General features: G+C 43.2%; 1 protein-coding gene across 1 annotated transcript in view; it reads right to left on the bottom strand.

The window, feature by feature from the left end:
* Positions 1-11,585, bottom strand: part of pom121 (POM121 transmembrane nucleoporin) — a 56,358-nt gene extending 44,773 nt beyond the window's left edge. The window contains 2 exon segments of the mRNA XM_070857289.1: positions 2,681-2,896; positions 10,954-11,585. Coding sequence (XP_070713390.1) covers positions 2,681-2,896; positions 10,954-11,486 — 749 coding nt within the window. The 5' untranslated portion in view covers positions 11,487-11,585.
* Between the last annotated feature and the right edge of the window lie 1,368 nt (positions 11,586-12,953).

The following is a 12,953-nucleotide window of genomic DNA, read 5'->3' as shown; positions in this document are numbered from 1 at the left end:
GCTACAAAAATATAAGAGAATAAAAACTGGAACTTACCTTTTTTGCAGTTTATCCAACTCACCGCCACCAGCGGTCATCGCGGGGCGCATTTCAGGTATTTATCTAAACTACTGCCGGTGTCACAAGGTGAGGCATTGCGCACCCGGCACAGCGCTCTCCGGCAGTGCTTCTAAGCGCCGCCGCAAAAAACGACCGGAGGATCTCGCCTGGACGCAGACGAGCTCACCGCCCCATTTTTCGACACGGCGGGTCAAAACCCAGCAAAAACTGGGTTGCAAATCATGCGAAAATCGAGCCCCAAAAACATAACTATCGCTCTTTTGGAACCACTTTTGCACGCAACACGATGGCAGAAAATAATTTTAACCCCTCGCTTATTTTAGCTTCAAATTTCTCTCTCTGCCCCTAACCCCTTCTCGCATCATAGCTGCTCGTGGTCACCATCCGACAAATCCATCTCTGCATCAGTTCACTTATACTGATTTAGTTCATAAGCCACTACAGCCCTGCCCAGCGGGTTCTCATTCTTTTTTTTTAAAACTTTGCTACTACAAAGAGAAAACAAACAAGTCTTGCTCACAACTATGCATACATGTGCCTGCGTTCATAAACCAACCTATGGCTTATTTTATGTTGTCCAAAATCCCCCTATATATTAATTGGAGTCAACATTTGGTCATCTAACAATACAAGCATAATGGTAGACTTTTTGAACAATGCAAAACACCCACCGGCATAACTCCTGCTGTGCCTGGAGAACAGTTGTGACTGTATAATACTAGGGAGTGGTACTGGTGGTTACAAGTTACAATGATGGAGCAATTTGTGATGAATTGATCACATATGTGCATCTTACATTAAAAATGTACTAGCTTAAGTGTGATTGTTTCGATAACAATTGCCATGCTTAATAAGCCTAGTGACAACAATTCTATTCGTACAGAGACTTATTTCATGAGCGAGACAGAATGGCAGGTCCCAGGTTCAATCCTTGATTAGTGCTGAGATAGTGGATTTGTTAGAGCAATATGAGGGGTGTTACTGTTACCTCAGCCTCTACAGGCTGGATGGGGAGGTGTGAGGGCTATCTGCCAGGCTTCCTGCTCTTGGTCACTAGTCAGTGGCTCCTGCTGGAAATTGCATGTGTGAAGACAAGACCAGTTTATGGCATTCATGGTCAAATCATTGAATGGCGTTCAATGCACAGGCTGACACATCATTGCCCACTTGGGAAAAGCAATGTAGAATCAGACATTAGCAACATCCATACCAGAAAGGAGGGAAGAAAATTGTCTACACAGTATTTCCCACTTTAGCAGAAACATCATTTATATATAAACCCACTTCTCGTAATCATTAAGGGATCTGGTAAGCAATAGCATATTATTCCCGCTGCTTTTAAAGAGTGAGAAACCAATACACTCAAGTCTATCTTGTTATTTCATTGCTGCTCAGTTATTCTGCATTGTGTTTATTACACACAGTGCACAAGACCAAAACAAGCAGCTCAAACACACAATACAGAAAGGTGCAATATTAAACTATTGCTTACAATCTGTGAAGTGACAATCTCAAGTTCTGAAAACCATTGTTTTATACAACTTGAAAACAGCATCTAATTTCAGACACATCTGGGGCTTTTGTCCAAAAATGCATGTCCCATTCTTGATGCCAAAGCCCAGCCCTGTTTTTCAGGGACCCATCTACCATAAACAGTTCTGATGAAAGGTCACAGACCAGAAACGTTAACTGTTTTTCTCTCTACAGATGCTGCCTGACCTGCTGTGTGGTCCAAGCATTTTCTGTTTTTATTTCAGAATTCCAGCAACCACAGTATTTTGCTTTTGTATAAACTAACGGGGGCAACTCAGGACTATGCATGTAAATGGGCAGACCAGTGGCAGATGAAATTTAATGCAAGTGTCAAGTACAAGAGGAGAAATGGGTAACTTTAATGCTCAATGAACAGGGTTAAAATAGTAAGGGTTGATGTTGAAAGCCATTAAGAAAATTGGTAGACTGGAGGTATAACATACAATAAACACAATAGAAAAGTTAAATCCAAAACACTGCTCCACAGAAAGTGACACAGGTTCAAAAATAGAAAAAGGCAAATTTAGGACGTCAGGAAGTAGCGCTTCACACAACATGGACTTAGCGCATGGAATAGACGAGAGGGTAGTGAAGATGAGGATACTGGTATCAGCCAACAGCGGGAGGGAGAAAGAAGAGTGGACTGCAGGGATGAGCTCAATAGCCATTCTAATATGTACCTATCTTGTGATCATTCTCCCCCATTTAAATTCACAACTTCTGTCACCAAGTCTTGCCATGTAAACACCAAGGTTCCATTAAAGCAAATTTTGCACCGCAATTTCACCCCCAAGGATCAGAGGAGAGACAAGGGATTGTAAAGAAACAAGACTCACTGCATATCTATTTCATGGAGCTAACATATGCTGTTTTATCAGAATAATCACCATCTTCTATAGGGTTTTGAAGATATATATGTAAACAAGACATTAACCGTTGGTCTCTCATTAAGATGAATCTGGTACTGTCCAATATCCTGATTCTCATACTTCTATAGCTTAAATTTTGCACGCATTCAGACCATTTCTACATAACCTGGGAAAGTCCAGAGAAATATTTACTTAAAAAGTTACCAGCAATACTTACAGAGGTGAACGCATTATATTTGCATCAGGACGTGCAATTTTTACAGTTACTGGACTATGTAGCATGGATGAGTTTCTGGAGGACAAAACATTTTTCTTCTGGTAGCCGTCCCATCGGACAGTCGGCAGAGTACCAGGTATCGAATACTGGGGCTGATGGATGGGATACCGTCGCCGAGGGGTCACTGTAAATTTATTCATCATAGCCTGATGTTCCCTGGAAGAGACAAAATAATTCAGATACAGAGGTTAGCCTTAAGTACAGAGAGTCCTTGGCAGCTTTTAAGACATTGGTTTGGTGCGTATAACATCAGTTTAAAAAAACGATCGAATATTTCTGAAGCTGATTACACAAAACCAGGAAAATCCATACAGCCAAATAGTCTCCATTACATGTCCTCCCTAATGGCTCAATTGGGATTGGCATCAATCAAGTACTGATTCATACAAAACAAAAAGGTTACAGGTTTAATACCAGTCTGTGCGGAGTCAACTGATTTCAGCCAAGACTGCAGCCAGGGTGCGTCAACTGGCCTTAGTGCTACAGGGTAAAGGAGCAAGGAGGGAACGGGACATCAGAGTTCCCACCTCCATTGCTATCCAGTAATGCCTGCTGGAAAGCACACTTGCATGGATGTCAGGATTATGTGGTTTTGCATAGTTACAGCACAGAAACAGGACATTCGGCCCAACAGGTCTATGTCTGTGTTTATGCTTCACACGACACTCCTCCCACCCTTCATCTCACCCGAATAACATATCCTTTGACTCCATTCTCCCTCATCTACGTATCTAGCTTCTCTTTAAATGAGTCTCTACTTTTCGCTTCAAGTACTCCATGTGGTAGCGGGTTCCATATTCCAGCCACTATCTGGGTAAAGATGCGTCTCCTGAATTCCTTATTGGTATTTTAGTTACTCGTATATTGATTGGACTTGCTCATAATGCTCCCCAGGATGAAATGGCTTTATAACACTGGATATTAGCCTCAAACAATGGCTACCCCACCAAGGTAACAAAAGGCATATGGCACACAGAGCCACAGCCGAGCAAGCCAGGGGCATTTAAAGGAGAAATGGGGAAGAGCATTAGAAAGGGAAAAAAAAAAAATTGCAAATTACAGGCAACAAAATGTGCACACACATTGAAATTTTGATACTGAAAAGAAATTCTCGGGTTTGAAGCTCTGGGGGCAGACATCACAAACAATTCAACTGCAGTATAGTGCTTCACTTCTGCAATTAGCAATTCACCAAGCTGCAGTGCTCGTAAGATGCACACCAATTGAAGTGGTGACAAATCCTGGCAAATTGTTATTGTCCTTCATTAAATATCCGCTGTCAAAAAAAACTCATTCTAAACTACTTTTGGAAAAAGTACCAAAAAGTTTGCTGAACAAAAAAAGTCAAACTCATTTGCACCCAGTGATAAATAACCAGGATCAGTGTTATCACTAGAGTTAGTCCAGTGCAATAATGGGCATGTGATGTTTTCATATGGCAGCTCTTTCAACTGTGAAAAACAGACAGCAATTAGAAATGTTGTGCTATCTAATTAGAGCATTCAGAGCATTGTAAAACCAGGGTGAGCTACGAGTGGTGGGAACAATTTGAGATGACAAATTAGATGCACACAGGAACTGATGAGCACAACACTAAACTTATCCTCATCTGGTTTCTCTGATGAGCTATCAGCGTCGATGTATATAAATAAGCCAGGTTTACCCGTAAAGCATCAGTGACCACTTCAAAAAGTAATTCATTGGCTATGTTACACAAGTGCAGATTCTTTAATGGGAACAATGATGGCTCATTTGAATTATATGAAGTACTCAAAAACAAAAGTATTTTACCATTACCCGCCTATGTACTTAGGAAGTGCACCTCATTGTGATGGTTCAATGCATCATAATGTTGGATTACTCCAACCTGGCCAAAAAACTGAGCAGCTCTCATCTAAGCTTAAGAAACTGAACTGTTACATAGCTTTGGGACTCAAACACAGATTATCCTGAATGTGAAGCAAACTCAAGCCAAATGGTCAAAACTGCACTCACCACCATAACTAGGAATGGCAGTTGAAACTGAGACAGCAGCCATGATTTAGCGTTGGATAAAAATAAGTAAGTGGGCAGATTTCTGGCAGATGGAATTCAAGTGCAAAGTTTGACTTTAAGCACATAAGTATCAAATGGGATAAAAACCGAAAATGCTAGATATACTGGTCAGCCAGCATCTGTGGACAGAGAAACCAAGTTAACTGAAAACTTTCCTTAGAAGGTGAAAAAAGTTAGAGATATAACAGGTTTCAAGCAAATGCTAGGCAAGGAAAACAGGAAAGGGAGTAAAGGACAAAAGGGAAGGTCTGTGATGGGGGAAAGGTAGGAGAGATTAAAAAACAAAAGAGGATGATGCGAAGCAAAAGGAAATGGTTATGAGACAACTAAAGGAACAAAATATGGGTCCAGGAGGTGGAAATAGCAATAGCAAAATTATGAACAGCTGTCATCCCAAAAAAATGGGGGCAGAGGTTATGATCTGAAATTGTTGAACTCAATGTTGAATCTGCAAGGCTGTAAAGTGCCTAATAGAAAGATGAGGTGCTGTTCCTCGAGCTTATGTTGAGCTTCTTTGGAACAGCAAGAGGCCGAGGACAGAGGTCAGAATGGGAACGGAGCAAAGAATTAAAGTGGCAGTATACCAGAGGTCGGGGTCATGCTTGCGGACTGAACGAAGGTGTTCCGCAAAGCGCTCGCCCAATCTGCGTTTGGTCTCTGAGATGCAAAGGAAATCGCATTGAGAGCAGCGAATACAGTACACTAAATTGCAAGAAGTCCAAATAAATCACTGCTTCACCTGCAAGGAGTGTTTGGGGCCCTGAACAATGGGAAGGGAGAAGGTGAAATGGCAGGTGTTGCAACTCCTATGTTTGCTCAGGAAGGTGCCGTGGGAAGGGGAGGGGTGTTGTTGGTGATTGAAAAGTGGACCAGGGTGTCGTGGAGGGAACAGTCCCTTTGGAACGCTGAAAAGTGAGGAGAGGAAGATGTGTTTGGTGGCGGGATCACGTTATAGGTGGTGGAAAATGATCTGTTGAATGGAGAGGCTAGTGGGGTGGAAGGTGAGGACAAGGGGGTCCCTATCGTGGTTCTGGGAGGGAGGGGAAGGGGTGAGGGCACAAGTGCGGGAAATGGAACAGACACGGACGAGGGCCCAGTCAACCACGGTGGAGGAGAATCCTTAGCGGAGGAAAAATTAAGACATATCGGAAGCACTGGTGTGGAAGGTGGCATCGTCAGAACAGATGCGCCAGAGATGGAGAAACTGGGAGAATGGAAAAGAGTCCTTACAGGAAGTGAGGTGGGAGGAAGCGGAGTCAAAGTATCTGTGGGAGTCAGTGGGCTTATAGTGGATATTGATCGATAGCCTATCCCCAGAAATGGAGACAGAGGAGTCGAGAAAGGGAAGGGTAGAGTCAGAAATGGACCAGGTGAAGGCGAGAGAAGGGTGGAAATTGGAAGCAAGGTGAATGAAATTTTCCAGTTCCGGACGCAAACAGCACAGATACAGTCATCAATGCACCAGAAGGGGTGAGGAAGGGGACCCGAGAAGAACTGGTCCACGTAATCCATGAAAAGACAGACATAGCTAGGACCCATGCAGGTTCCCATAGCAACACCTTTTATTTGGAAGTAGTAAGTGAAGTCAGAAGAGAATTTGTTCAATATGAGAACAAGTTCAGCCAGGCTGAGGAGGGTGATGGAGAGGGATTGGTTGGGCCTCTGTTCGGGGAAGTAGAGTGCCCTCAGGCCGTCCTGGTATAAAATGGGTGTTATTAGTACCCCAAGAATGCTATTTGTAGGTGAAGGCCAAATTTAAATAGGGCTCTTTGTAGACTTGGTGTCCAATCACTTGAGCAGCAATCAACAAGGGAAAATACATAACTACTAACTACATAGCTGAAACAAGTCAGAGGATATGCTTGAATTGTACAGGGTTGTGATCATTTTATAGCTTGACTACCATGACAAGTTCTCATCACCGAGATGACATATTTAAGCCTTAGAAGCAGTGCAAACACCTATCAAATTATGGGGAAAAACTGAAGAAACTTGGACTAATGAGTCACGAAGGGAAGCAACTGAGAAGTAATGTTCTTGAATGATACAATACAGTAAACTGGAACACTACTGCAAACGAAACCCTGACAGTAGGACAAGGGAGCAGAGGGTCACAGAGAAAAGAAATATATAGGACTGAAGTCAAAGATGTTCTTCACATAAAGTGATCAAGCTGGATAGTATGGCGAGAATGGTTTACTGGATGAAGTAGACAGAGCAGATTGGCCTTCTGCATATGTATCTATTTTGTGACCGACACGCCTGAATGTGGGAAAAATTACACTCTGAATCAAAAGTCTCTGTTTCAGAGGATTCTCTCAAATGCACACATGAAGCTGGCATCAGCACCCTAACAGCTGTGAATACTGCATTACAAAGGAAACAGTATAATAAATGTGTGTGTCTAGTCATTATGTGTACTGACATACAACTTTGGTTTCACAACCTACTGACACTCAAGATATAACTCTAAAACTTAACTTTGAAAAGCAATAAATGAGGACTCAAAGACAGAAACCCACTTTACTTTTGTGATAGCTTTGCTTCAATTTGCTGCTGAAAAGGTTAGCAGTTCAATTCCACCTGTTTATGTCCTGAAGAACTTGTGGTTTTAACTGCAGTTACTGGTTTCACACCACCACTGAGACATGCACCTGTGTGCAACGCTAATATGATAAACCACACATTAGGTGCAAGGATAAATTAAATAGCAAATTAAATGCTGCCAAATCAATATGCGACAGTTTCTGTTAGACTCGGAAAGTTTAAGAGTTTTGCTCAAGAACCTGCTGCCCTATTTCACTGCAATTTTGCACAATGGCTGCAGTCGTTAACCACTTAGGAAAGTTTTGCTCTCCAAATGGTGAATGGCAACAGCACTATATATGCACATTCATAATATTGGAAACATACCTCCATTCTTTTCAACACAGTTCAGGTCATCCAGTCAACCTTCTGAGCTCCATCATAATTCAACTGCAGCCAACACACCAAAAGTGATAGACTAATGCAAGAGTTCTATAATATAGCTACTACTGATAACTTAAAAAAAGGAGCTGGTGGACACTCTGCCATCTATCCTATATCAGCACCACTGTCAGTTAAACAGAGAGTGGTGACAGACCCTAGAGTCTTTGTCACCACTCTATTTACCTGGCATGGGATGGTGGTACAACCCATAGCAGAACCCTGGCCATCATCTCTCCCTTCAGTTCAACAAAACACCTCGCCATTGCATCTAAAGATGAGCAATGCCCCATCTCGGCAACTGAGGCTGAGGAATTATATTAAAATATGACAAATAATGCACTTATGCTTATATATGGTATGGGTTTGTGTAATCTATCTTTCACCCAACAGATTGATCACAAGCAACATTGGGACTATACATCTTAATTTTTTTTAAATCTCCAAATTCAGTTTTAATTTCACCTAGAATCTTAACATCTCAACAAATACTTGCTTCTAAAAATTCAATTCCCCCCTTGTTTTTCAGTTTCCTGAGCTGACTCATTCGTTTAAAAGCAACATTACAGACAGAATTATGGTAAACTAATCTGATTCTAACCTAGTATTAAAACAGTGGCAAGTTAAATCAAATTCTACCTACTTATAACATTAATGCACCAGTAACTTTGTGAACTGTTTATTTAGAACACTACCATTTATATCATCTACTTTATAGAATGTACAGCACAGAAGCACACAGCCCAACTGGTCCATGCTCCGCACGAGCCTCCTCCCACCCCTCTTCATCTAACTATCAGCATAACCTTCTATTCCTTTCTCCCTAATTTGTTAAAGCTAGCTCCCCTTAAATGCATCTATGTTTGTCATCTCAACTACTGATGGTAGCAAGTTCCACAATTTAACCACTCTCTGGCTGAAGAAGTTTCTCCAGAATTCCTTATTGGATTGCATGGTAATTATCTTATACTTCTGGCCAGTGTTCCCTGTAATCTGCATGGCTGTATAGCAATCTGGAGCTCCCGCACAGGCCGCCTGCCAGCTTTCCATTTGGAATAACCACACATGCACGAAAATTGGAATGGTCCGCGGACCCAGAACAATTGCAGAGAAGAGTGTTTATGGTCGCTAGTTTTTGTTCTCCCCACAGGTAGAAACATCTCCTCTCTGTCTACCCTACCAAACCCCTTCATAATCTTAAAGGCCTCCATCAGTCACAGTTAAGTCTTCTCTTTTCGAGAGAAAAGTGCCCCAGCCTGTACAATCTTTCGTGATCAGTATAACCTCAGTTCTGGTATCATCTGGCAAATCATTTTTGCATCATCTCCAGTGTCGATCTTTTCATTATTGGGAGACCAGAATTATGCACAGCATGGAATGTTGGCCTTTATTGCAAGGGGGAGAGAGTATAAAAGCAGAGAAGTCCTGCTATAACTGTACAGGGTATTGGTGAGGCCACAACTGGAGTACCGCATACAGTTTTGGTCTCCGTATTTAAGGAAGGATATACTTGCATTGGAGGCTGTTCAGAGAAGGTTCACTAGGTTGATTCCGGAGATGAGGGGGCTGACTTATGAAAATAGGTTGAGTCCATACTCATTGGAATTCAGAAGAATCAGAGGTGATCTTATCGAAACAAGATAATGAGAGGGTTCGACAAGGTGGATGCAGAGAGGATATTTCCACTCACAGGGGAAACTAAAACTAGGGGGCATAGTCTCAGAATAAGGGACCGCCCATTTAAAACTGAGATGAGGAGAAATTTCTTCTCGGAGGGTTGTAAAGCTATGGAATTCTCTGCCCCAGAGAGCTGTGGAGGCTGGGTCATTGAATATATTCAAGGCGGAGATAGACAGATTTTTGAGCGATAAGGGAATAAAAGGTTATGGGGAGCGTGTAGGGAAGTGGAGCTGAGTCCATGATCAGATGTGATCTTATTAAATGGCAGAGCAGGCTCGAGGGGCAAATGGCCTGCTCCTGTTTCTTATTCCAAGTGTGATCTAACCAACATTCTATACAAGTTTAACACAACTACTGCTTAGCTTTTCAATCTATCCCTCTCAAAACAAACCCCAGTACTTAGGTTTGCTTTTTTGATTAACCTGCGTGACTCCTTTTAGTAATTTGTGTAACTGCACCCCAGATCCCTTTTCTCCTCAATTCCATTTATATTTTTATAGGCTAAATATGTTTTCAACAGCAGAGTACAAACTAAATAGTTTGTAAACAGGGCTAGACAAAAGCTATGTAGTGGCAATCTCAAATATGCCACCATGAAGAACATATACCTGGATATGGCTTCCCCGACAAGTGACTATATTTCAAAAAGTATTTCACTGGATATTAAGGACTGGAGCACAAAATCCAGGCTGACATCCCAGTGAAGTGCTGCACAGTCAAAGGTGCCGTGTTTCAGAAGAAACGTTAAACAGAGAACCTGTCTGCCCTCTCAGGGGGGGCGCAAAAGATCTCATGGCACTCTCTTAGAAGAGCAGGAGCATTCTCCGCAAACACCGAGCCAATATTTAGCCCTCAACCAAATCACTAAGACAGCTTATCTGGTCATCACATCGCTCTTTGTGGGACCTTGTGCAAACTGGTTGCCACATTGCCTACATTATAACAGTGACTACACTTCAAAAGTACTTAATTGGCTGTAAAGCACTTTGGGATGTCCGGAGATAGCGAACGGCACTATATAAATGCAATGCTCTCTTGCTTTAATGAAAGGTGCAAGATAAAAATATGTTTTTCTTCACGAGCTTTAAATATGTATAGTTTGAAGTGCCCACAAGAAATCACTGCATCACTGACATGGGAAAAAAATAATGCAAATACACAATTTTTATGAAACAGTCTATTGTTTTCAATAGTCTTATGAAAAATTATTAGCTAAGTCGTAAGCCTGCGTTCTCTTTTGCAGATTTGATGCAAACTTCCAGTATTTGCTTTTTAAAAAATATTTATTCCTATATTCCATCTTCAACCCAGTGAAACAGTCCCAAATGATACATTAACTCGGATCTAAACTACTTTCTCAGCAAATTAGGGATGAATTGCCTTGGATAACTTTAGCACCTGAGCAATTCGTGAGATAGAAGCTTGAGAGGTACAAGCTGAATGGATGAGGCGGTGATCACAGTACAGTGTGTGAGCGGATGGTGTCGGGTCCCTGGTCTCCAGGCTCTTACCCAAAGGACAACCTCCGAGTCGGGCTCGGGATGGGATTCGGCCGACTGTAGCGGTTCTTCAGCTCCCTGCTGCCAACCGTGGCCTGCGCCGAGCTTTCGTTCGAGAGGTAACTGCCCATCATGAGGTCGGCCGGACTCCGCTCGCTCGCACCCAGCGCCGCCAGCGAGTTTCGCTCCTCGTAGTCCGCCTCCCACTTCCAGCTATTGCACTGGGCCCGGCTGGGATTCCACAGCCCCGGCTGCAGCCTGCCTCTGGCGCCCCGGCCTCTCCCTCTCCACTGGCCGCCGCCGTTCAACTTGCTGTGCACCGCGTCGGCCCAACGCGTCCCGAGAACCAACGCCTTGAGGCGACTCGGCAGAAATCGAGGCCCGGGCCTGGGGCCTAGCCCCTGCAGGGACGAGTAGTAAACCCAAGCGGGCGCCACGGCCAGCAGGCCCAAGAGGTACCAGCCCAAGATGTAGAAGGAAAGCAATAAAGCCAAGCCCAGCCCCGCCGCCCAGGTTATCACCGACCGCTTGCGTGCGGGAGACATGGCGGCGGCTTTAATCCCAGCTCACTCTCCGCCATTCTCCTCTCGGTCTGTCCGCCATTACCGGACACTTCAGTCAGCGCCCATGCGCGCCATTACCCGGCAGCCACTGCTCCGCGAGCTGAGCAAATCCCGCTCGCCGGGCCCCTGGGCGCATGCGCCACCGTCACCCGCGCGGGCTTGTGACAGCGTGCCGCGCGTCGGCCATGTGACCCGGCTGGGAAACACATCTTGCAACTTCAGGACATTCTGATAAATGCCGCCAATCACCAGCACTGACTGGCTCTTTTGCACAAACAACATTTCACCCCAATTTCCTCCTTTTTGAGTCAAACAAGTTATAACTGCTTAATCAGCTTCCAGCTCACAACTACACCCTCCCTTTTCGTACACTTTTGAGCCAAACAAATTATAACTGCTTAATCAACTTCTAGCTCGCAATTCTGAACTACACCCTTTTTGTACACCCTTTAGAGAGTCAAAGAAGTTATAACTGCTTAATTATCTTCTCTTTGGGTCCTCGACCTGAAACGTTAACTTTCCACAGATGCTGCCTGACCTGCTGAGAATGTCTGGTGTGTCATCCAGGTCGGGTGGCACGCTTTAATGTTTTATGTTTTTCAGATAAACTCCAAAAAGAGTTTCCAGCATTTTCTGTTTTTATTTCAGATTCCAGCATCTGCGGTATTTTGCTTTTGTATTTCTTTTAAATACCCTCCTCTTTGTATACCTTTTGACAATCAAACAAGTTACAAGTACTTCATCAGCTTCTAATTCAGAACTCTTTTAATTGCCCTCCTTTTTGTATAAACATGCTGGATTTACTCATCCAATTCCCCGCAGAAAGTTGCAACTGGTAATTAATGGCCCAAGAACCCTTTTAATGGCATGATAATTGTTAATGACTGCCAAATCAATCTCTCTGGTCCAGAACAGGAGCAATTTAAATTGTGTAGTCTGGGTTAGACGATTGTGCACAGTTCTTGTTTCCACATAAAAGGAATATAGGAGGCACTGGAAAAAGAGTTACAAGCATAATACCAAAACTGAGAGATAACTAGCAGGAAACAAGCTAGGGCTCTTTTCTCTGAAAAAAAGAAAAAGACTTGCAATTCTATAGCGCCTTGCTCGACCACCGTACATCTTAAAGCGCTTTACAGCCAATGAAGTACTTTTGGAGTATTGTCACTGTTGTAATGTGAGAAACGTGGCAGCCAGCTTGCGCACAGCAAGCTCCCACAAACAGCAATGTGATAATGGTCAGATAATCTGTTTTTGTTGTGTTGTTTGAGGGATAAATATTACCGGGTATAACTCCCCTGCTCTTCTTCAAAATAGTGCCATGGGATCTTTTAAACCCACCTGAGAGGACAGACGGGGTCTCGGTTTAACGTTTCATCCGAAAGACAGCACCTTGGACAATGCAGCATTCCCTCAGGACGGCATTGGAGTGTCAGCCTAGATTTATGT

This window comes from Pristiophorus japonicus, chromosome 16 (genome assembly GCF_044704955.1).
Source record: "Pristiophorus japonicus isolate sPriJap1 chromosome 16, sPriJap1.hap1, whole genome shotgun sequence".
Classification (NCBI taxonomy): Eukaryota; Metazoa; Chordata; class Chondrichthyes; family Pristiophoridae; genus Pristiophorus; species Pristiophorus japonicus.
The sequence above is the reverse complement of the archived record's forward strand: the minus strand, read 5'-3'. Positions and strand labels throughout refer to the sequence as shown.